The following is a 21,025-nucleotide window of genomic DNA, read 5'->3' as shown; positions in this document are numbered from 1 at the left end:
GGGGGGAATTCTGAATAAAACCCTTTCTATAAATTATGATCAAATGGAGCTTACTTAGAATGTTTAAATTCTCTACATTAAGAAAGCAAACTGACAAAGCCATTTGCAGTAATATTGAAATGATAATATTTTGTACTTGCTAAAGCATAATTTCTGTTTACTTGTTTTTAAGCTATTGTATAAAGCTTCTAAGCAACACAATTCCCTCTCACCCATCAATGGCAGGAGTAAATTGTGGCATGCTTTAAAATCACCGGCTGGGGAAGGCAACGGCAAACCACCCCTCTATAAGGCCTGCCAAGAAAACGTCAGCGTAAGCTGGCATCCCTCCAAAAGTCAGTGCTTGCACAAGAGGTTCCTTTCCTTTCCTTAAAATCACCAGTATCCAATTGAGTACAATGCTGTTCTAAGATGCAGTTCAGTCTAGGTTCCATCACATTCTTTTCAAAGTTACACCTGTTCCTTTTGTACACAAGGGCATAATTGTTGTGGGATGTGTTATCACATGAAAGAGAGGTTGAAATTTGATAACTTCTTATATATACATATTAGTGCAAACACTACAATGTGTATATATAACCTTAGAACATGAGTTATGTTCTTCAAGGAAAGCTGTTGGAGATTAATATAATAGCAATAAAAGTTAAAAACAACTAAAAAGCATACCTGTTGGCAGTGCATTTGCTGGAAATGTTTAGGCAAATGAAGATTATTTATTTATTTAGCACCATCAATGTACATTTTGTAGTTTTAGTATCTCATTCTAGCTTCCCACCCTCCAGAAGTGTATAATTTCCCCAAGAGCTTCTCTTTCTTTGTAATGTGCATCTTTAGTTCCTCAAAGAAGAATACAATTTTGTTTTCTCTACGTGGGCCCTGAAAGTAAATCTTAATAGGTATGAACAGTGCTAGCTCCAAGTTTTAAAAGTCACCCTTACATTTCAGAGGCATTAATGGACGAATTCTGGTATTCTGAAGTGGGTGGTGCACAGGAAACAACTATTTATATTACTTGGGATAGGAATCTCTATGCAGCAAGCTATTCATATTCTGTAGCTCACTATATAGACTGGAGAAACTTCTTCTCACTATTGTAACCCTACGCTCCCCCATACAGTTTACCAACACTAAAAATGTGTATTTACTGTTTAGAAGTGTGGGCGTTTTCCTTCAAAATTGGTGAATTTATCATCTATCAACAATATTCAGGTTTGGCAGGAAATAAACTCCCCTTGTGCATTAGTAGAAAGTATATTCCCCATCTGTATTGAAATAGATATTTAGCTTCCTTGTGACAAATCTCTTGTTTTTATGTTGATGCTTTTGTTACTCCATCACCCTCCAGTATCAGAGCCAGTAAGCCTGTATACACCAGTTGCTGGGGAACTTAGGTGGGAGGATGCTGTTGCGCTGTGTCCTGTTTCTAGGTTAGGTCCCTGGTCGACAACCGGGTGGCCACTGTGGGAACAGAGTGCTACAGTAAATGGACCCTTGGTCTGATCCAGCATGGCTCTTCTTATGTTCTTATGCAGTGATGTGTAGCAATACAAGCTGGAACTGTCCTTGCATGCAAAAATAGTTACAAATAATCTAATCTTAATGAATAGGCAATATCTTTGTTGACAAGGAGCCAGAACTAGCCAAGGCTGACATTTTAACTTTCCATATAGTAGCTGGAATAGCAGGCTCCATTTAGGTTGCCTTCTTCCTTGGGTATTTCCAGCATGTGTGAATTGTGCCTGTTGGTCAGAAAGGTTACTGTTATCCATCAAGATCACCTCAATCAAACAACATGCAAAAATCAAGATGCATTGTTGATTTCAGGGTCCCTAATTTAAATTTAGTAGTACTCCCCTGGATTATTTAGCAGTCCAAATGCTGAACGTAGGTCAGCATTTTGTTATTTAGGTTTTGTTCTCTCATTTTATCATGCATACTCAACTGCTTTCCTTAACTATCCTGGTATTATCTTCAATAAGCTATCTAATTGAGCTATTGAGATGGTTTTGGATTCCTTCAAAAGGCTATTTTCTTCTCTCCACACTGCCTATGCTGTTGGGGTTACACTTTACTGAGTAAATCATGGAGGGAGAGAAAAGAAGACGGTGTAATCACTTGGCCAGTGGAGACTGGAAGCATAGCCAACAGTCTTTCTACTCCCACATAAACACCCTGAGAAGTGGAGGAGGCCTGTTTGCCTTGCCTTGGATTAACTAGAAGCAGTGGTGGGAGAGAAAGAGGTGGGAGGCACATGTCCAGTGAACTGCCCTGGGGGGCTGGCACTAGACCAGCTGTCTGCCATGTGTGATACTTGTGTATTGGCACTTAATCTCGAAATTGTTGTCAGTTTCCAATTTCAGTCTCAGCAACTGGTCCAAAGTGCACAATTTCCTTGCTTGTCTTTGTTCTGAAGTCAAACGCAACTTAAAGCTAAAGGGGGAAATGTCAGCCACCACATGAGTTATACTCTGGCCTTGCAGTAGGCCTGCACAGTTGTGATTTGCTTTTGCTTACATAAAAACATCTGTCCCGTTTCACAGGAAATAGGATTTTACATGTGGTTTTTCTGTAGCATCTCTCTTGAGAGTAGAAAGTTGACCTCTATCTTAAATAAAGCAGCTGCAGTGGAAAACTTCTGTTATAATTGTTTCTTTTCAAAATGCACTGTGTATAAATGAAATGCTGACACGCATTCAGGGTGATGCTGTGACAAGGTTGTTGGTGAGACTGTACTTGTCAGACCCTTTATGTTACATTTAGCAATATTTACATTATATGCTGATTTATATATTTTCATAAAGTAAACTTTAAAACTCCTGCCAGTTTGTGGGCCTTATTCTTCAGTCAGTGCTATTCTGTATATGGAAATAATGTTTTATGATAATAACTAAATTCATTCTTTGTAGAAAATACTGTAACTTAGTTCTGTTGGGGAGAAAAAGTCTCTTGTAAATCTTATTCAGGAAATGTTTGTTCAACCTATAAATTATGTTAGCGATGGCCAACATGCAGGCTGCATGACCTCCACATGACCATTTCTGCAACCATCTGCCACTGCTGAATTAGCCACCATTGCAGCAAAATCGCAGCAGTTTCGAAAGGATAATTGGGGAGTGTGCCTTGTTTACAAACAGAATTGTGTTCCAGTGGCAGTAATTACGGTGGGGCAGGGTTTCCGGGGGGACGACAATGCGGTTCTCTGATCCCTGGAGGTTGTCTACCCCTGTGCTACTTGAAGAGAAACAGTCTAATTAATCTGTCACATGTATCATGTGATCCAAAGGATCATCCATACTAATAGTAAGGAAAGTTCCACTTCCCCTCTCCCCCGCCCCCGGTGATTTTTAAGGGGCTTTCTAAATCCTGTAATTTGTTGAATTATTAATACTCCTAAAATAACTACATTTTCTCCCTCAAGACTGTGGAAGAAAGTTTAAAGGATGACTGTAGCATAATGTGAACTCTTTGTAAAAGAAATAATCCAGTATAAAGATTAGCCACATCTGATCACTTTATAAGATGTAGATGCCTTACCTGGATGAATTGTGGTTAAGTAAGATGTATTCTTACGTGTTGCCATTTTTCTGCCTCTTACTACGATTTGTATACCTTTGTTCACCTTTGCTCCATTTTTATTGCTTGAATAGAATAAATTTCATCCATTTAGTATTTAACATATTAGAATATTGAACAAGAAATAAGAAAATAAACAAAATGCACACATAATGCATTGAGCTTCTCTGCCCCTCTGGCAAAAGTTGCAACATGCAATTCAGGGAATATGACTACATATGACTTAGCTGTATTTTTTAGGAGGGGCAAAACCTATTTTAGCAAAGGTTTAGGAGACAAGACTGGGCAAGTCTGTGCTTGTTTTGTTCTTCGCCTGCTATAGATCTAAGTGTCTGGGATGTATCTAAAATTATCTCCTGCTTTGTTAATGTAAAGGTTGCCTAATTTCTCTTTGAGATCCTCCGGTAAAATGAGCTGGTGTGATTCTCCCAGGATGGAAAACATTTCTGAGAATAGTGGGATTTTATGTATTTTTATATCTTCCTTCATCCCAGCAGCCCTAGGGGTGATGACTACAGACCCTTCCTCCCCCCATTCAATCTTGGGATTCTGAAGATGTAAACAATTACTCTCTGCGGTCTCTTACCTGCTCACGTGTAGAGGGCAATATGTGCGCACACTTAAATTTAGCATGACTGATGTGTTGTGCTGTGTTACCTTTGGTTTTGTGAAAGATGGGCAAGTGATAGTTAGCTACAGGAGACCTTAGAACTGAAGATAAGTGGATCCATTCCAATGTAGGCCAATAAGATTAAATATAATCTAACATGGTTCATTCTGAACTAAACAACTGATCTATTCCTACTGCTTGCATTGAGGGTGTTGTTTCATATATCACCCCTTCCAGGGATTAATCCACATCTCTGAAATACAACATGTTGTAAGCACAGTTATTGCATAGGTAAAGTGCATAATGTTTGAATTGCCTGCAAATAAATATAGTTTTAGAAAATCATACTTCCATGCGGATATGATTTTAGCAACTACAGTAATAATTAGAATTCCCATGAGCTATTCCTGAAACGAGTGATCAACACCCACTAAAATCCTCTCTAGATTTTATTTTTTAAATCTGGTATTGATAAGATATGGTATATATCACTCAACTGTTATTCCCTAGAAAGAACTGTACAGCTGTGACTGGACCAGCCAAGTCCTATTCCCTATATAAGCACTCCAATAAAAAATATTGTCTGACTTGGAGGGTGTCTGAAATTGCTTACGAAGTTACATTGAGAGTTTAAGCCAGCAAATGTAAGCATGTTTGAAGTCACAGGGGCTTACTTTCAAGGAAATATGTTTAGGATTAGGGTGCCAGATTCTACTGTTACTGTTTAGATGTCTGGCTTTTCTCAGCATTTATGAAACATTTAGTCTTTAAAATGAAACCTAGCGAGCAAAGAACCAAAAATATTTCCAAATTCTTGAATTGAGGTATTTTTATCTGTAAATCTTTGTTGTTTATGTGACTATGATCAGCTATTCCAGGTGTATGCCAGTAACTTATTTGTAATTCTTTCATGTTTCTCTATTACATATTTTTCTCAGGGATTTAAAAAAATTATCTGAAACCTGGTATTTTTAATCAGTTGCACTTGCTTCCTATCCTTCCTTTTTGGAGCATCAATGAGTTCCTTCTGGTGTGAAAAGAAGGTTCCATATTTTTGGACTGCATATGTATTCTGGAATATGTCAGTTGATGGACCAGAGAGAAATCTAAAGTGCTTTGTCTTCCCCTTTAATGACTGCCTGCCACTTACCTTTTTTTGCCTCAGACCTAGTTTGTATATGACATTAATCCATGGTTTTGTTTAACCCATGGGTTCTTGAATTCTGGGTTGTCATGATGTGAGAACTGAGCCACACTAACAAACCATGGTTTATTAACCATGAACAGCCCAGAAAGAAAAGCCATGGTTTGTTTCTGGGTTTTGAACTCTAGGTTGTTTGAACCATGGATTGTTGTTACATGTAAACCCAAGAGCATGGGTTGTGTCACCAGGCTACAGAAGCAGCAGGCAAGACGGGTTAAAAAAAAAAAACCACGAGTAAAAATAGCTTCTGTACATGCCAGTACTACAGTGCCCAAAGGCATTTAGGATACAGGGAGAGAATGGGCAAAGGAGGAAGGAATCAACTAGCCCTGGGGTTGAGAATACAAACAATAGTTTGTGTGATCGTCTGCCAGACAAATCCTAGCTAGTAACTAAGGGTTATTGCAAACCAGGACTTAAGTCTTCATCTTTTACATATTTCACATATTGAGAGAAGCAATTCAGTGAGCCGTATCCAATTGGGGCCTTCCACTCATGGCCAGCTCCACTAGTTCTGGTCTGCACATGGCTAGCCCTGCTGGCCCCGGTCCGCAAGTGGTCTCTACCCAATCTGCAATGCTATGTAGCGCTTCTGGGGCAAGCCTTGAAATGATAGGAAAGCCAGAGCCCTGGAAGGAGCAGGGCTCAGGCTTAGAGAAATTAGTGCTCACCAGAAACATAATATATATAGCACAGAATTTAACTATGAACAGGTGATGTGTTTTGTTGTGTAAGTACCTTGATACTTGTGTTAATTACATATGGGGAAATTTAACTGGTTCATCTAAGTATTAAATGTAATGCTTAAAGTAGTAGAGCAACTTTCTTGCATCTGAAGAAAACAGTCTCCTATTCTCTCATCTCAGCCTAGTTTGCTAGCTGTAAGAAATGCTGCTTTCAGTTGTACTGTCTTTTATGCATGTAGGCCAGTAATTTACTTTCTTGAAAATCCAGCTTGCAGCCACTGAAAAAGAAGCTATCATAGGCCAACCTGAATATTATTATTATTATTATTATTATTTATTTATTTATTTATTTATATAGCACCATCAATGTACATGGTGCTGTACATAGCCTTTGGTCTTTTGTATAACTGAAAGCTTCCCATTTCAACTCTCCATATGTTTATAGCATGCGACCAGTACTTTGGTAAGGATTAAAAATATGAAATGACTCATTTAAATAGTGAACTTTTCTAAAAGCAATATAGGTTTACTATTTAGTTGCTGCACCTGCTTGCTGGATGAAAATTTTATAACCCAAAAAATAAAGGAAATCACAGTACCATTTACTAGCAAAACCTGTTGGTCTATTAGCATATAAAATTATTCTTTGATGGTGGTGATAGATTATTCTGTAGGTAAGAATTTATTAAACTTCAGCAAAGACAACATTATCCTGCTGTTGACAAGCCTTGGGGCAAAATCCCAGTCTCTGTGTTCACTTGAGAAAAGAGTGAAACCATTTGGGTGTATCTTCCTTCTCATATTGCAAAATTTCTGTTTTAGTGTCAGGTATGTTTCTTCCATGTGACTTAGTCTTGACTGAGCTCCACAAAATGTTGCCAAATAGAATAAGGCTATTCCTTGCTCAAAAAAGTAGTGATGCCAGATGAGAATGGGCAATTGCATAGATAATTGGTCTTTCTGAGAATGTGACAATTCATTTTGTTTGCTGATTATATGAAGTTACCTTGGCCTGCCTTGACTGGATAGATGTCCAATAATGGTTTGCCAAACTCTGTAATGCATCATACGTGTTTGGCTGCTTGTGTTCCAATTGATCTGTGTTGGCTGCTCTAAACTGCTGCTTCTGCAGTTCTATGCCCACTGAATTCAATGGGACTCACTTCTCAGGGAAATATATAAAATAGTGCTGAACTCAAATCATGAATCAGGTGAAGTTTTTACCACACCATTGCAAAGTGTGGAAAAGTACGTTTGGGTGAGTGGGTGGGGAGCTTTGGCAAATCATAGAATCATAGAATAGCAGAGTTGGAAGGGGCCTACAAGGCCATCGAGTCCAACCCCCTGCTCAATGCAGGAATCCACCCTAAAGCATCCCTGACAGATGCTTGTCCAGCTGCCTCTTGAATGCCTCTAGTGTGGGAGAGCCCACAACCTCCCTAGGTAACTGATTCTATTGTCGTACTGCTCTAACAGTCAGGAAGTTTTTCCTGATGTCCAGCTGGAATCTGGCTTCCTTTAACTGGAGCCCGTTATTCCGTGTCCTGCACTCTGGGAGGATCAAGAAGAGATCCTGGCCCTCCTCTGTGTGACAACCTTTGAAGTATTTGAAGAGTGCTATCATGTCTCCCCTCAATCTTCTCTTCTCCAGGCTAAACATGCCCAGTTCTTTCAGTCTCTCTTCATAGGGCTTTGTTTCCAGACCCCTGATCATCCTGGTTGCCCTCCTCTGAACCCGCTCCAGCTTGTCTGCGTCCTTCTTGAATTGTGGAGCCCAGAACTGGACGCAATACTTTAGATGAGGCCTAACCAGGGCCGAATAGAGAGGAACCAGTACCTCACGTAATTTGGAAGCTATACTTCTATTAATGCAGCCCAAAATAGCATTTGCCTTTCTTTGCCTTTCTCCACTTGGCATTTATCCCTATTAAATTTCATCCTGTTGTTTTCAGCCCAGCACTCCAGCCTATCAAGATCACTTTGAAGTTTGTTTCTGTCTTCCAGAGTATTAGCTATCCCACCCAATTTTGTGTCATCTGCAAATTTGATCAGCATTCCCTGCACCTCCTCATCCAAATCATTAATAAAAATGTTGAAGAGCACTGGGCCCAGGACTGAGCCCTGCGGTACCCCACTCGTTGCCTCTCCCCAGATTGAGAAGGTTCCATTGATAAGTACTCTTTGAGTCCGATTCTGTAGCCAACTGTGAATCCACCTAATAGTTGTTCCATCTAGCCCACTTTTAGCTAGTTTATTAATCAGAATGTCATGTGGTACTTTGTCAAAAGCTTTGCTGAAGTCAAGATATATGATGTCCACAGCATTCCCACAGTCCACAAGGGATATTACCTTATCAAAAAATGAGATCAAATTTGTCTGACAGGACTTGTTCTTGACAAATCCATGTTGGCTTCTAGTGATCACCGCATTGATTTCAAGGTGTTTACAGATTGACTTCTTTATAATCTGCTCCAGAATTTTCCCAGGGATGGATGTCAGACTGACTGGTCTGTAGTTCCCAGGTTCCTCCTTTTTGCCCTATTTGAAGATAGGGACAACGTTAGCCCTCCTCCAGTCGTCCGGCACCTCACCCGTCTTCCATGATTTTGCAAAGATAATAGACAAAGGTTCTGAGAGTTCTTCCGCTAGCTCCTTATATACATATATATACATATATGGATTATATACATATAATCCATGTATATGGGACGGACACGCACACACACACCACTTTACTTAAATTATACCACATAAGGGTGTCCATGTAGAACAATTTGAAGTATTCTCTGCATGACAGCCATAATATCTATTATTAGTAGTAGTAGATTTGTATCCTGCCTCAAGGCAGCTTTACGAAATTAAAACATATGCAATTAAAACGTATATATATAAATATACAAAAGTTAAAAATATAATTAAAACTGCTGTTATATTAAAACATTTAAAATACAAATAACAATTTTAAAAAATCCAAGACATAAAGAGAGGTCCAGACTATTCCCCAAAGGCCTGCCAGAACAAAAACGTTTTTGCCTGCCTTCAGCAACATAGCAGGGAGGGAGCCAGTCTAGTTTCCCTGGGAGTTCCAGAGCCTTGGAGCAGCCACCAAGAAGGCCATCTCCCGCATTCCCACCAGGCGTTCAAGTGATAGTGTTGGGACCAAGAGAAGGGCCTCCCCTGAAGATCTCAGGGCACAGGCAGGCTCGTAAGGGAGAATACAGTCTTTCATATAACTTGAACCCGAACCGTATAGGGTTTTATAGGTCACTAGCTGATACGCCCAGCGTTGCTCAGGTCCATGAATAATGTTTATAATATTTATTTGATAAATAATTTCTCTGCAACTTATCCATCTTAACTTGTAACAGGTGCTCCTTCTGGATGCCCAATTTATACCTTCTTTTGAGAGAGAAAACTCTCACAGGGTAGGCAACTCGTGTTACATGTGCTCCTCCTCCACAGACATACTCTTGCTTGCTAAATGTCTAACCAGACCATATTTCTATCTCCTTGATGAAATGCTTTTAAACAACAAAACATAGTCTAGCCTAAGATTTGACCAGTGTCTGGTGATACCTTAACTCACAAAACGCCCCTTGGCTGCTGTTCACATAACAAAGAAGTGCATGTTAATTGCATTCATGCAGTTAATGTCAATCCTGCTTTATTGGTCCCTGGTCTACACCTGGTTGGCCACTGTGTGAACAGAGTGCTGGATTAGATGGACCCTTGGTCTAATCTGGCATGATGGGACTTCTTATGTTCTTATTCCTGGATCTGAGGCTGGAGACACAGCTTTGGCCTCAGACCCAGGAGTCCCAATTGAGCTCTCCTCCTCCTCACAGCCAATGAAGAAAGGTGACCTTGCAGAGCAGGGGAAGGGAAGTTTCTGTGGAAGGGGAGGGGACCTAGGAGAGAGCAATTTATGAAGAATCCTTCAGTCTCCCCAGCTTCCTTCCCTCCACTCTGCAAAGCTGCAGCTAGGCAGTCAAAAAAGCTCATCTAGCAGAAATGCAAAGTGGGTGGATCTCTGTGCTCCTCACACTCTGCATAGGACACCTGTCAGCCTCCACTTTTGGAGCCTGACGGAGCTCCGGATAGGACTGCACCATTAATTACTGAGGTTTTCCAAATATAGTCATTCCCACTTGTAAGCAGTTTATCCATATATAATAGTAGATTGGATCTAGAGTTTGTTCCCATAAGTGGGAGAACTCCCTGAGGGGAGTTACACTCAGGGCGCTCCAGGAAGGAGGAAGGTGGTTTTTGCTGTTTCTCCCCCCTCCCTCTGCTGCCCCCCAGCACCACTTCCCTTGTTGTCCCAGGGGTCCCATAGTTCCATAAAGCAGATTTAGTGTGGCATAGGGCTGGAAGCATCCCATTTCCACCACTGAAAACGCTCTGCTTGATCAAAAGCTTTCTGCGGACAGAAATAGCCCTTTCATTTGCAGAAGGCAAGGCCTGAATCCAAGCTAGTAATTTTTGTTGTGTTAAGTTTCACTTATATGAAGAAGAGGAAAGTTTGGATGCTTGATAGGAAACACATGTGAAAGAATGTTATAACTTTGTTACAATTAAACAGGGAAGGTAAAGCTTAATTTTGTTTATATTTCCGTTACCCTACTTTTCAACAGGAGTGTCATTTACAGAGGCCAGTCTTCCTGCCTCCCTCCATGTCATTAATGTGGCACACCCATAGCTTTGATCAATTTAGGGCCAATCCTGTCTGGAATATGCTGGGAATTATAGGAGTTTTTGTGTCTAAACATGCGTGGATTTACGCCATAATGTGTTCTACACACCTTCTAATTATCAACATTTGAAGAAGCCTATATTCTAGTTACATATGCAAAAAAATTTTTTAAAAAAATTAAAAGATGTTTGGCATCTGTTGATAATATTACTTCACAAAGCAATCTTAAGTGGGGGAGGAATTAATTAGCAAAACACCCGCCATTCCCACAATCCTGCTGGCTTGCACTTTTGCCAAGACGAGGTAGGGCTCTCCTTTTATTGCTCAATGGCTTGCTATTTCCCCCAAACAGGAGAGGAAACACCTACTCCAGCCTGATTCAAAGCTACCCCTGTAACACCCCTTGGTTTAAATCCTGCCCCAATCTGAAAACTGAAACCGCACTACTGCTGTTTAGTGGTATTCACCCTATTAAAATTGTGTAAAGGAGCTTTGGCTATTGGGCGGTATAGAAATGCAATAAATAAATAAATCCCATTTAGGGGCCTAATGCCAGCAGTAGATTTATGCCCATTGAGCTTTACGCAGGTGTAACTAGGGCCTCAGGCACGGATGCCCCCCTTCTCTGCCAGTGGAAGGGTGCCTGTAGTCTCTTAACCTCTCTCTTGGACATAAGTCTGAAGGGCTGAAGATTGTTCTGATAGTTGTTAAGAGGTATACAAAAAATCATCACAATACTCATAAAATGTATTGGGTTGTTCTTTTACAATTTAATCTTGAATATATCCAAGTACAGGACTTTGATTGTTGATTTAAAATCCTGCCCCAATCTGAAAACTGAAATAGCACTACTGCTGTTTAGTGATATTCACCCTATTAAAATTGTGTAAAGGAGAAAGGGTATTAAAATTGTGTAAAGGAGAAAAGGTATTAAAAGGTTTCCAATTTTGCTGTCCTCATAATCAAATTGCCATTGAAATTCATTCCTTTTCTCTGGGCTGAGCAATCTTATGGTCCCTGGGAGGGTGTCACATACAACTACAACCTTGGGAGAAGAAAATCTGAGTGAGGGTTTCTACCCCTTGCAGATGCTGCCAAAAGCTCTGTGTTGATTCCTCTTCCAAGGTCACAACAGCTTGCCAACAAGGCGTTGAATGGATGAAGGACTCCATGGTTGGAACCATCTGTGCTCTTAAACTTGCAAATTTTCTATTCAAACTACCTCTTGAAGTAGCAATGTTTCTTATTGTGATTGTGCTCCTACCAAAATGTACTTTAATTAACTTGAATACCTAACAAGTGCTAGTTGAGGTGGAATTATTATATAGCCTCATTTCTCAAACAATACAACATCTAAGGAAAAATAAGTCTGATACTTGTCTTTCAATCTCAGTAGTAGAAAAAGCTACATGCAGTAGCACATATAGTTTTAGTGACATGCCCTCCTATAGTCTTACCAATCCTACACTCTATGGTTTAAATTTCACAGATGTCATTTCGAAAAATGAATCAGTGGCCTTTTTAAACAACTCTGTGTTCTTTTTCAGCGAAAGTGGAGCCACTTTCATAAGTCTTTCATACAACAGGACAACCACCCACTAATGATCTATTTGGATGGCTCACTAGTTGGTTACCCAATATGGGGTGGTTAAAAGAAGGATTTCTTACATTGTGCCTGATTGTAATGATTTTGCTTATCCTTGCTTTTTGTCTTCCCTGTATTTTGTCTCTTGTGAAAAATCTTGCAAAATCTGTAATCCACCAGCAAATGTATTTGCATTATGAAGCCTTAGCCATAGATGACCTAGAAGAAGCTAGCAAGCTTGAGTTTTAAATTGCTTTAAAGGGGAGAAATGTTAGCATAAGTGACTCCATTTTCAAAAGGAAACTATGAAGCAGGCATTATGCAGCAAGCGAGGCGTCACGTACCCAAGGTTGTCTCCTTGTATCTGTCTTATCTAACAAAAACGAGAGCCTCGGCTCCAGTGCAAAAGTTAGCTTACAGTAGAGCAAAGGGATTGTTTAACAAAGATAAGTTATGCTCCAGTGTTACGTTCTGATTGGTTCATGCTGCTACTGGGCACTGCCCTTTGCAGGCTTCAAATGCTGTACTGAATTCCTTGCTTCTCTGTCTGACTGCTCGCCTTCAAGAGACCAGACCTTGATTACTAATCAATAAAGCGCTTTTGAACCCTCTGTCGCGGAAGTGTGGAGTCGTGCTTTGGGGCTGATTGGATCCTGTCCCTGGTGAAGAACATTTATCTAATAGTAGTGCATGTTGATGGCATGTTGATTAAACACAGCAAGGTAGTTCATATTATTGCTGCCTTTTATCATTTGTGCACATATATTGTATACTGGCATTTAATGTTTAAGAAAATTAAGTGTATGTATGCAGTATCAGTTTGTAAGTCCCTTTGGCTTATGGTGTTTGGGGTTGGTGCTTTTTAAAAAACATTAAATACAATGGCTCTTATGGGGAGATAGTCCAACTCTTCTGCGTTTCATTCATCACAAAAGCCCAACACTATATAGTGAATTGGGAATGGTTCATTAGGGCTATTCATTGAAATTCTGCTTGGTTTTAAATGGCATGCAGTAAGGGCAAACTTCCAGATTTTTGTTTACTCAGTGGAAGCTATTGGAATTGATGGAAGTTTTGTCTCTGTAAAGAATTAGAAAGAACTTTGTCAAACACGGAGGTCCTGGGTTGTAAGCCCTGGGTTGTAAGCCATAGTTTTTAGTATTGTCAGATGGAGGAGCAAGTTAATTGGCATTAAGTATAGGGATTGTGTTATGCAGAAGTTTTGCCTTTCTGTGACATACTTATTGGGAAGGGAGTCCACTGCATGTGTGAGATCCTGGCTGATAAGGGGTTGATTTGAGGCATAATTTGGCAGCCGAACAGATAATAAAGCCATAACAGGGCTGGGAAAGATGCTGAGATGAGGTGTTTACAACTTACAAGGGTTACACTTTTCCAACAAACTAGCCTCTCTTGGTGGCGAGAAACGCAACAGGGCCTCCAAATCAATCTTAAACTACAGGCAGGTTCATTTATACAGTAGTTGCTTTATTATTCCCATTGTATTGGGTATTTTGGCTTAACAAAACACTTAATTTATCCCAGTTATTATTCTGAGTCAGTGTGATTTACTGATTCACCCTAAACTAGTGGGATGCAATTTCAAACCCTATTCTTAAACTATCAGATTACCTCTGATTTAACATATTTTGAGCACAAGCACCAGGGGATGATTATCTATATCCTGGCCTGCTTATGAACTTCTGGCTGGCCACAATTGGAGTGTTGGACTACAGCAATGCAATTATTATTTACACACCCTTATCAAGCCTTGCATGCTTCCTAATTTTATCCATTTTATTTTATTTTATTTTACAGTTAATCTTGCCACCTGGTTCTAAAGTTCTGTCTCAGCGCCTATGTCTGGTGCATGTATCTGATGAAGTAGTAGACAATTGTTGAAAAAAATAAGTGTAACTACGTACTCTTAAGTTACTATAGCACCATATTTTTTTTGCTGCTAGAAACACTGCTACTCTTCTAGGACGTGGCCACATTGGTGCTTGAGAGGTCATGTAATCATGTTACGGGCTGATTATACTCTCATTCTGGAAGGTTGACAGCACCCAAAATCTAGAGAACTGCTGCACAAATAATTCTCTGAACTCAGGGTGACTTCTGTTTTGCAAACAACAAACCTTCTCACTACAGCAAGCCACCCTTCCCAGAAGGTGGGAAGAGTTTCAAAATCTATTTGCACCAGGAATAGAATTTACTGACCCTACCCCAAAATGTTAAGTCTTTGCTGCACCTATAGTGACTATATTTGGATTCTAACAATTACCAATAGACTCTGCTAGCTGATTTAAAATACAGTGACATTGACTTGTTTTTAAATATTGATTTCCTCTAGTTGGCCTGTTGCTGTGGTACTGCTGCATGTTCACTTTGCTGCAAATGCTGTCCAAAGATAAAACAGTCAACCAGCACCCGCTTCATGTATGCACTGTACTTCATCTTAGTGACTGTCACCTGTTGCGGCATGATGTCAGAGACAATGGCAAAAGAGGTGAAAGAACATGTAAGTATCTGAGGTTTTATGGAAGGAGAAGGGAGAGGGTGATTATCAGTTGCTAAATTGGATGAGAATGATTGTGTATAACTTGGTAGCCATTTCCAGGAGTAACCACATTATATTATGTTTTGTATTACAGAAGTTTGGCAGGAGAGCCCGTGAATACTAAATTAATGGGCACTATTGCTTGCATGATTAGATCTCACTCTAGCATTATAGTACTTAATGCTTTTTAAACCTCTGCTAAAATATTCATATGCAAATACAGTAAACTGTTTCAAGAGTCTTGAAAGACCCCAAACAATGTGTATTTCAGTGATGCCAAATGTTTTAGCCTGTGTTTTGCTCTGAAAACTGAGGCATAGAAAGAGCCAGTACAAAGGATAATTGTTTGCACAAAGGCAAAAGATTATTGCTCTCGGAAACTTGAGTGTCTGGCAGCTTTGAATGAGAGAATCCAAGTGTCTCAAGCAGTTCCTTTGTTGGAACCTTTGCCTACATTCTAGTCCTGTAACTTGTTGCAGCAAGTTAAATTCTACCCTGCTGAATATTCAAGGCCCCCTTGTTAATTTTATCACTGAGCAGAGTGTACCCAAAGATGGACTGAGTTCTGATTGTTCCCTCACTCCTTTTCCATCCTCTGCCTCCTGATGCTGATGCATCTTCTGCTCCCATTCACTCAGTTGAAAAATGAACATGTTATTGTGTTGCTTGCTGGTTGCAGACCGCTCTGACACATGCACCAGGCATATGAAGGGATGACATAATCATGGCGAGGAATCTTCAGTCTTGAGACAGTACAGTTTATACAAATATTAGGGCTTCAGTCTTCCTTTTATTTGTCTGGAAGAAGGGCCCACTGATACAATTGATACCAATTCAGGCTGCCTTGTATAAAACATGACAGATGGTGATGAGGTGAATCGGGGAGGGGTGGGGGACCAACCAGGAATATCCTGGCAAGTTTGCAAAAGTATTTATATCTGTTGTCTTCTAGAAGAAACAAATATTTCTATTTTTTTTTTTTTTTTGAAGCAGTGTGCAATCCAATTTGGGTGTGACCCCGACCTCTCAGTTTGTGTAGTGTAGCCACTTCGACATTAGTATTCTTGGACTAGCCTTAAGTAGGATTCCAAGAGTAGAACTGAAAACTTCCCTTTGACTCTTCAAACTTAGGATTGAGTGTAGTTCTTTGTGATTCTTCAGTACAGAGTTGGTGCATCTACTAGCTGGAAACTTCCCTGTGTTTATTTGGGGTTTTTTTTTTTTTTTGCATCTCCAGAGGCTGCATAAACAGTGGCTCAGTTCAGACAACATGTTTCTCAACAGTGGTTTTAGAACTCCACAGTGGAGTTTTTACACCAACGTTGAGAAATGTGTTGTCTGGCGGGAAAACTTCACCCCTTGGAGGGTTTTTTTGGAAAACACTTCGTGTTGAATATCCATGTTGTGCAGGAGAGTTCCTGCACAACCATTGTGTTGTGTGTCATGTGGAGGGCTCTGTGGAGTTTTCCATTGCATTGGGTTGTCTTTTCCCACGAGCTACAGAGTTCCCTGGCAAGAGCAGTGAAAGGAGCAAGCGCCACTCTAGGAGAGCCGCCAGGATTGCTTTTTTTTCAGCAATGGGTGATGGGATACCATTGGGAGGACCGGGGAAGGAGAGAGAGCAGAGGAATTGTCAATCAAACATCGCTATAGATTTTGTTCAACTCCACAGTAGACCATAGTCACACAACGGTGGAGTTAGAGCATGTGTGGGGAGTACCCCCTAAAAACTCCACTGTTGCATGGAGTTTTCATGCTGCACTGACTAACATGTTTTCTGAACTGAGCCAGTGCTTCTTTGGTAAAACGTTCAGTAGTAGTGCTCAACATTAAAATCAATTTGGTGCAGGTATGAATTCAAAAACCCTCTGCAAGCGATCAGTTCAGTCCTCCAGCAAGAGCATTCTGCCCCTTCCCTGGCACCCTACAGGGAGTAAGAGGTCTCTCTAGAAAGAGAGACAGGCAGGCAGCGAAGGGGGTGGCAGAAAGAGAGAAAATGAGTTTGCAGAGAAAGAGAAGAGACGATGCGATGCGTAGCATTGCCCACTTCTGGCTGTAGCACTATCCTCTACTGGCTTCGGCCCCACCTAGTGCTGGCATGCAGCCTCTGATAGTTTACCCGGAAAGGAATGTGGCACTTGACAGAAAAAAGATCCCCTTCTTCTAATCAACAAAATGAGGAGCTACACTGCTCTGGCTTTATATCTGAAAATGCTTAGATAAGGCATTAGCTATTTTACTTATTGTTCTGAAAAATGTTTAATAAATGTTTCCAGACATTATCAAAACAGTCTGGAATAGTGTGCTTTTTCAGCTATTTAACAAAAGGTTGCTATCGTTGGCCAAGACATCTGAAAGTCTTTCTTTCTTTCTTTCTTTCTTTCTTTCTTTCTTTATTTATTTATTTATTTATTACATTTTTATACTGCCCAATAGCCGAAGCTCTCTGGGCAGTTCACAAAAATTAAAACCATGAAAAGCATAAAAACAACCAACAATTTAAAAACATGAATACAAAATACAATATAAAAAGCACAACCAGGATTAAAACCACACAGCAAAAATTGATATAGGTTAAAATATAGAATTAAAACAGCAAAGTTTAAATTTAAGTTAAATTAAATATTAAAATGCTGGGAAAATAAAAAGGTCTTCAGCTGGTGACGAAAGGAGTACACTGTAGGTGCCAAGTGAACCTCTCTGGGGAGCTCATTCCATAGCCTGGGTGCCACAATATGAAACAGGCTGCCTTCTTTTCACATGTCCCATCTTCAGTTTTCTTATTGCTTTAATTAAATCCTAATCCAGAAGTAGTCCTACTGTGCAATCCTATGCAGTACTTGAAAGTAAGTCCTATTGAGTTCAATGGGACTCACTCCCAGATAAATGTATGTAGGGTTGCAGACTTCAGTTGTCACAGCCAAAGTAGTCCTTAGATTGCAATACATGATTTCTTGGGTTTTGCTTTCTGCCTTTTTAATTTTATACACAAAGGCCAAGGTCCAAGTTTCTGCCTAGGTTCACACAATGGCCTTGTGCTATTTGGGTTTTTTTCTCTCTTGAGTGGCAGGTCTTTATACTATACAGAAAACTGCTTTTGCAACTCTCTCTCCTCAATTTCAGAAGTAGTTTACTGTGATTGCTGGTTGAGAGACAAATGTTTGGGTGGCACATGTGGTTCATCCCCTCCCTATATTATCCTCAAAACATCTCTGTGCTGAGAAACAACCCTGATTAGGCTGAGAGAGTGACTCGGGCCAGATCTACACCAAGCAGGATATAACACTTTGAAAACAGTTTAAAAACGGTATATGGAATATGTCCTGGGCCTGAACAGTTGTCAATACTGTTATAAACCATTATAAAGCAGTAGTGTAGATCCTGCCTCCCTCATGGAGTCCCAGGGAGCTTCGTAGCTGAGTGAGGATTTCAAACTAGCTTTTCTTGGTCTTAGTCTGGTGCCCTCCAGGTACTCTGGACTACATTTCATTTGTTACATTTCCAATAGCCAAAGCGCGCTGGGTGGTTCACAAAGATTAAAACCCTAAAAATAACATAATAAACCGTTTCCCTACGAAAACATAAAACAATTCTACTTAATCAACAATTTTAAAAAATCCCAGGACCCTTTAAAAACCTTATCATATGTTATCAAATGCCTGAGAGTAAAGGAAAGTATTAACCTGCTACCAAAATTGTGATAACATTGGTGCCAGGCATACCTCTTTGGGGAGAGTGTTCCCTAATTGGAGGGGCCACCACCATGAAGGTTCTGTTTTGTGTTGCCATCCTGTGCATTGCAGCTCCCATCAGCCCTAGCAAGAATGGCCAAAGGTCACAGATTATGGGAGTTGTCATCCAAAACATCTGGCGGGCACCAGGTTACACCACACTAGCTCTACACACAGTCCTAATCTATACCAAGCAGGATATTGCACTATGAAAGCGGTATGAAAGTGGTATATAAAAGGCAGGAGACACACTGCTGCTTTATAGCAGTATTGAAGTGTACTGACAGCAGTTGGGCCCCATTGACACATAGCATATACCGCTTTCATACCGCAACATATTCTGTTTGGTGAGGCTCCTGCCTTTTATATACCGTTTTCATACTGCAGTATCCTGCTTGGTGTAGATAAGGCCCCAGACAGAACTTATTTCATGGTTCTTTGGATCATGGTCAAAGTTTGGATCTGCTGCCTTAAACAAAGGAAAGTATTTTCCATACCTTTGAATATTAGTTTTGTTTTTGTCAGGCATAGTCGACAGATTCCACATCTCCTTTATCCACAGACAGTTTAAGTAAAAGATTATTCTATATTTTGTTTTCTCTGAATCTTTGCAAACTGGGCTTAGCCTTGGAAAATGTTATTTTGCGTCTCGAAGGGTTGTCTCTGTTTATAGGCACACAAATGGTATGATAATGTTCTACTCAGCTGTTTTAAAGGTTCGGTCAGTCCACACACATGAGAATATAGAGAAGCTTTTATTTTATTGTAAATGTTTGTATTTGCATATGTCAGTACATCTATTTAAAGACTGTTGTGGTTGTGAAAGGGTGCCAGTCTCTACAAGGAGCAGAGCCCAAAGATACGTGCCCAAGTCACAGAAACTTGCTTTATAAGATACATTTTCTGAGCACAGCTGCGCATTTAGTGTGGTGAGCTTGAGGCCAGAATATGTGCGGCTGGCTGTTCTTTTTCCATGAGCTAAAGCATGGCCTCAAAAACAAATATTTAGCAAGCGGGGAGAGGGCTGGAATTTCTCCACCTTTCTGGTATTTTACTTTTGCAAGATGTAATAAACGTTTCAAGCTGTTGTGAGTTTGAGGGAGGGGTGTGTGTGTGTGTGTGTGTGTGTATATGTGTTTTAGAATATATTATGTTTTTGTTTTTATTTTTAATAAATATTGTACATCAACAAAATATCACTATTTAGAAATTAATGGATAAATCAACAATACATATAACTAAATAGAACATAATTTTGCAGTGAGCCTAGAGAAAAATCACTAGAAATGTAGTTTCTGTATTTTTCAAAGTAAGACCAAATATTGAATTTTTAGTGTTCTATTTCTTAAAGGTAACTTCATGAATGGCCTACAAGAAAGTAAACTGAATAAATGAAACAGCTGCTAAATGGCAATGAGTGCAGCTTTAATTATAAATCTTTCTGACATGCTGTTAATGGATACTTTATTGGAACAGACATGGTTGCTGTTTCAGAAAAGGGAAATAAATTATTATTATTATTATTATTAATAATGCTTTAATTTCTAAAAGAAGAATTTACATACCTCAATGCTTTTCTCTGAAAACATCAATCATCTCAGAGAACCATAACACACAGGCTACCATTTTGTTTTAAAATCTGATCTTCTGGTAAGTGCCTGCCGATGAATTTAACCAGAGCTATGGGTTGACAACTCTGGAAGCATCCCTTAATGATCTGCAAGTCACTAGAACTGGTTATCATCATATTCAGACTATGGCAGGGTTCACACAACATACTTCATTTTAATGGTTAGCATGTTGCCTGTTGGATGTTCCCCCCACACACACAATGGGTTATTTCCCCAAAAAAGCCATTCTGAGAACCCACTGTGCACTAAGAATTAGCGTGTTGTCTGCCACATAGCATGAGTTACAGAGATCCGTTACAAAGCTGCTTGAAAAGAGCGCCCAAAAACTCTGCCACCACTCTCCTCCTCTCAAGCAATCTCTGTTCCCACAAAGGAAGCTGGGATACTTGCCCTGCTGGGTGGGAGGAGTGAGGAGGTGGGATAAACTACTCTGCGTAACTTGTTTGCCTGATCGTCTGATGGGAGCGCAGTTTGTATAACCTCCTAAGTGTAGTTTCCACCCACCATGGTGTGAACCCAGCCTGTGTATATCTCTAATAAGTCTTAACTGTGTGTTTCAGATTCCCTTGTATAACGAAGTATGCCAACATATTCAGGCAGGTGACTCCTGTGAGAAGCTGGTGGGCTACTCTGCAGTTTATCGAGTGTGTTTCGGGATGGCCTGCTTCTTTTTTATCTTCTTCTTACTCACAATCAAAATTAACAGTAGCAAAAGCTGCCGTGCGTACATTCACAATGGGTAAGCTCAATGG

General features: G+C 40.0%; 1 protein-coding gene across 1 annotated transcript in view; it reads left to right on the top strand.

Moving 5' to 3' along the window:
- The window catches only part of SERINC5 (serine incorporator 5), a 45,562-nt gene that overhangs the window by 4,189 nt on the left and 20,348 nt on the right, over window positions 1-21,025 (top strand). Inside the window, exons 2-3 of the mRNA XM_063127983.1 lie at window positions 14,705-14,872; window positions 20,834-21,012. Of these exons, the coding sequence (XP_062984053.1) occupies window positions 14,705-14,872; window positions 20,834-21,012 (347 nt within the window). The remainder of the gene's footprint in view (window positions 1-14,704; window positions 14,873-20,833; window positions 21,013-21,025) is intronic.

Source organism: Elgaria multicarinata, chromosome 6 (assembly GCF_023053635.1).
Source record: "Elgaria multicarinata webbii isolate HBS135686 ecotype San Diego chromosome 6, rElgMul1.1.pri, whole genome shotgun sequence".
Taxonomy (NCBI): domain Eukaryota; kingdom Metazoa; phylum Chordata; class Lepidosauria; order Squamata; family Anguidae; genus Elgaria; species Elgaria multicarinata.
This window is presented reverse-complemented; position numbering and strand designations above follow the sequence as displayed.